The sequence below is a fragment of the Seriola lalandi genome, unplaced genomic scaffold (genome assembly GCF_002814215.2).
Source record: "Seriola lalandi dorsalis isolate HSWRI2012SDOR001 ecotype SW California unplaced genomic scaffold, Sedor1 jcf7180002052130, whole genome shotgun sequence".
Classification (NCBI taxonomy): Eukaryota; Metazoa; Chordata; class Actinopteri; order Carangiformes; family Carangidae; genus Seriola; species Seriola lalandi.
Window position 1 is genome coordinate 259,099 of NW_019522683.1, and position 3,216 is coordinate 262,314.

Genomic DNA, 3,216 nt, shown 5'->3' on the forward strand with positions numbered 1-3,216 from the left:
ATAATGAATTTATCAATTAGCCCGGGCTGTGTGTGCCCTTGGGGCTGCAGTCCCAGCCCTCACCTCCTCTGCACTGAACTTCAATCAGTCATCCTGTCAGAACAGCAAAGAGGGAAGAGCAGTCTTGAAAAGGCCTTTTGATAAGTCTGTTAGGTCCAACAAAGAAGACAAATCTTCAATAAAACTATAAGAAATATTTTTTCTCATGTACAGCTTCATGTTTTGCAGAATCTTCATTAAACTGATGAATGAATACGGATCTTGTTTTTAGTAAGGATTACATGAGGAATACATCATTTTAATGTGGTGGGATATGTAATGTTGAAACATGGTAAATCTAGAAAACTAGTAAGCATTTGTGTCGGGGCTCGTTCAATGTATATTTTCAGGCTGGGGAAAACTAAAGCATATTGAATCACCTGATCCATCTGCAGCAGCCAGTCAACGCTTCGGTGACGTGTCTCCCTCCAGAGGAAAGCTGAGGTAATATACTTAATGAAAACAGCACGCACATACATAAGGCAAAATAAACTTTATTCATATTTTCATCACTTGACTGTATACAACTCAATACAAAATGTTACAATGCAATGTGATATACATTCTTCTTGTAAATAATCTTCCTTAAAATGCTTAAAAATGCATATATCTTGGTAAATGTAAATAGGTACAGTGCAACAACGCGTTAATACAGTAAATGTGTAAAATGCATAGATGAATGTCTGGAAATGCAACAAAAAAAAAAAAAAAATCCCTGTTCCTGTTGTGATACTTTTGCAAGGATAACTTTATTTTTTTTATCAGGTTTTCTGACAATGCATAATAATCAGTGCAATACCTGCTGGCAAAGCAGTAAACATTCAAAACAAAACTAAGAGGAAACGGTTAGATGTGTATCAGTGCACACAGGTTTTGTTTGCTTGGGAGGGGAGCATGTTGTGGTTTAACCACTTGAAACTGACAGGCAGCTGGTGGTGGAACTCAGCCTGTATTTTTTGGGGGCCCTGCGAGGCTTGCTTGGGGTTGATGGAGGGGAGGCCACGCTAAGATTTCTGACCCTGTTAAAGCTGTTCCTCAGACTGTCCCGCCTGCTCTCGGAGGTGCTGCTGGTGTCCTTGGATGTGAATGTGTCCGGGTTACACAGGCCGGCCTTCAGGCAGCAGCAGAACAGCAACTCAGCAATAGCCTTCCTCATATCACTGCTGCCCAGGGCATAGATGATGGGGTTCAGGCCGGAGTTTAGGACAGCCAAGGAGATGAAATAGTCAGCGCTGAACAGCAGTGCACATTGACGGGAGACACAGAAGAAATCCACCAGTAACAGCAGGAACAGTGGCCCCCAGCAGAGCATAAAGACCCCAACGATAGAGATCACAGTTTTAAGCAGAGCCAAGGATCGCTTGCGACTGCGATGGGGGCCCAGCTGTGCACTCTTGTGCACGTGGCAGTAGATGGCTCCATAGAGCACCCCAATAGCCAGCAGGATGAGGAAGAAGATGAGGAGAGAGAAAAGGATGTAGGTCTTGGAGTAGAGAGGGAGGAGGGTGGAGCATCCGCTCAGGCTGCACACACAGTTCCAGCCCAGCAAGGGGAGGAAGCCAATCACTAGCGCAAAAACCCAGCAGAGTGCCACCAAGCCATAGATCCTATAGTAGGTCTTCCTGGCTGACTTCTGGTGGAGTGGCTGCATCATAGTGGTGTAACGCTCCACAGCAATCAGCAGCAAACTGAATATGGATGCTGCCAGGGCCACAAACAGCATCCCTTCCCTGAAGAGCCACAGAGCAGGGGTGAGGCGGAATGTCTGGCTGCCAGACATACAGATGTTGACCAGGTAGGCAGCACCTGTGAGGAGATCACTGAGTGTGATGTTGGCAATGCAGACGTAAACCCACCGCCGGCTGTGGCGGATGCGTGAGATGACGGCCACCAGCACCAGGAAATTCTCTAGAATGATGAAAACGCTGAAGAAGAGGAAGAAAGCGATGGAGACACTGATGTGGTTCTGGGTGTTTGAGATGGTCCTGTTCTGCAGGCGGCCGGTGTGGTTATAATGCCTCAGAATCACTTGGCTGATCCCACTGACTGTGGTGGTGGCATCTGATATGGTGGCGTTGCTGGGGTAACTGGGTGAGTGGTACAAATGGGGGCAGGAGGAGGAGGAGGTGAGGGAGGAGATGACATTCATAGCAATGTCTGGGATGGTCAAGATCAAGGCTGTGGGTGGGAACAGGATGAACTGTGCTGGTATGAGCTGCACGGAAATTAGTGTGGCACTCCTGAGTTTAAACAGGCTAACATCACACTCTAACCACTGGAGCTCTCTGCCTGTGCTCAACACACACCTGAGTAGACAAAGGAAGAAGAAATAAGGACAATTTCAATATGGCATCTATATGAAAACAAAAACAATAAAAGAAAATTCCCCTCTCATAACTGCACTGTGTGCATGCTCATTATGGTGCTTCGATCAATTTAAAAGGCATCATTTAAATGACTCCCTCGTGCGCCACTAAACCCCACCCAGCTGTGGTTAACACAGGATGAGTGAGCAGCTGCCAAGGCCATTTAATTCACCACATGATAGAAATATCCATATGATAAGAAAGCTTTCTTAAAATTCCTAGGTGGCAATATCAACTGCACTATGATAAATAATTGCAAAATAGCAAAAGTTAATTCTCTTCGGTGAAATCAATCAAAATCAATTCAGATCAAAACAGACTTGAGAAACATAAAAGTTTTTTACAAGGTTTATAAAGTAAATTAAAGTATATAAAGTAAAATTTAATGAAAACTGATGTAAAGGCTTAAAACACATTCCTGCTTGCACGTCGAGCAGTGCATGCCGTAACACAGGAATTAAGTGGAAATTCTGAAATCTGTGTAAAATTTCTAAATTTCAAACTAGAATACATTTTATTCTAATTTTATGTTCTTTAAAAAATGTAGTTTTTATCTGAGCGGTAGAGTGAAGTGAATGCAGTTCTTTGGAGAGTACTTACTCTGGCTGCTGATGGTGATGCTGAGCATGTGAGAAGATAGCGCAGTTGTAGCTGACAACAGATTTTACTGCACGCGTTACATGGGGAAGTAAAGGTTAGATACTCACACCACACCCAAACACTCACATAAACACACAAACACACAGACACACACACACACACACATACACACACACACACACACACACACACACACACACACACACACACA

At 44.1% G+C, this 3,216-nt stretch overlaps 1 protein-coding gene across 1 annotated transcript; it reads right to left on the minus strand.

Annotated features, from left to right (window-relative positions):
* Window positions 1-517: 517 nt before the first annotated feature.
* Window positions 518-3,101, minus strand: s1pr4 (sphingosine-1-phosphate receptor 4). The gene is made up of 2 exons (XM_023400097.2): window positions 3,006-3,101; window positions 518-2,345 (listed from the first exon to the last, which is right to left on the minus strand). Exon 2 carries the CDS (start codon window positions 2,186-2,188, stop codon window positions 944-946), a length of 1,245 nt encoding a protein of 414 aa, XP_023255865.1. The 5' UTR covers window positions 2,189-2,345; window positions 3,006-3,101; the 3' UTR covers window positions 518-943.
* Window positions 3,102-3,216: the final 115 nt, after the last annotated feature.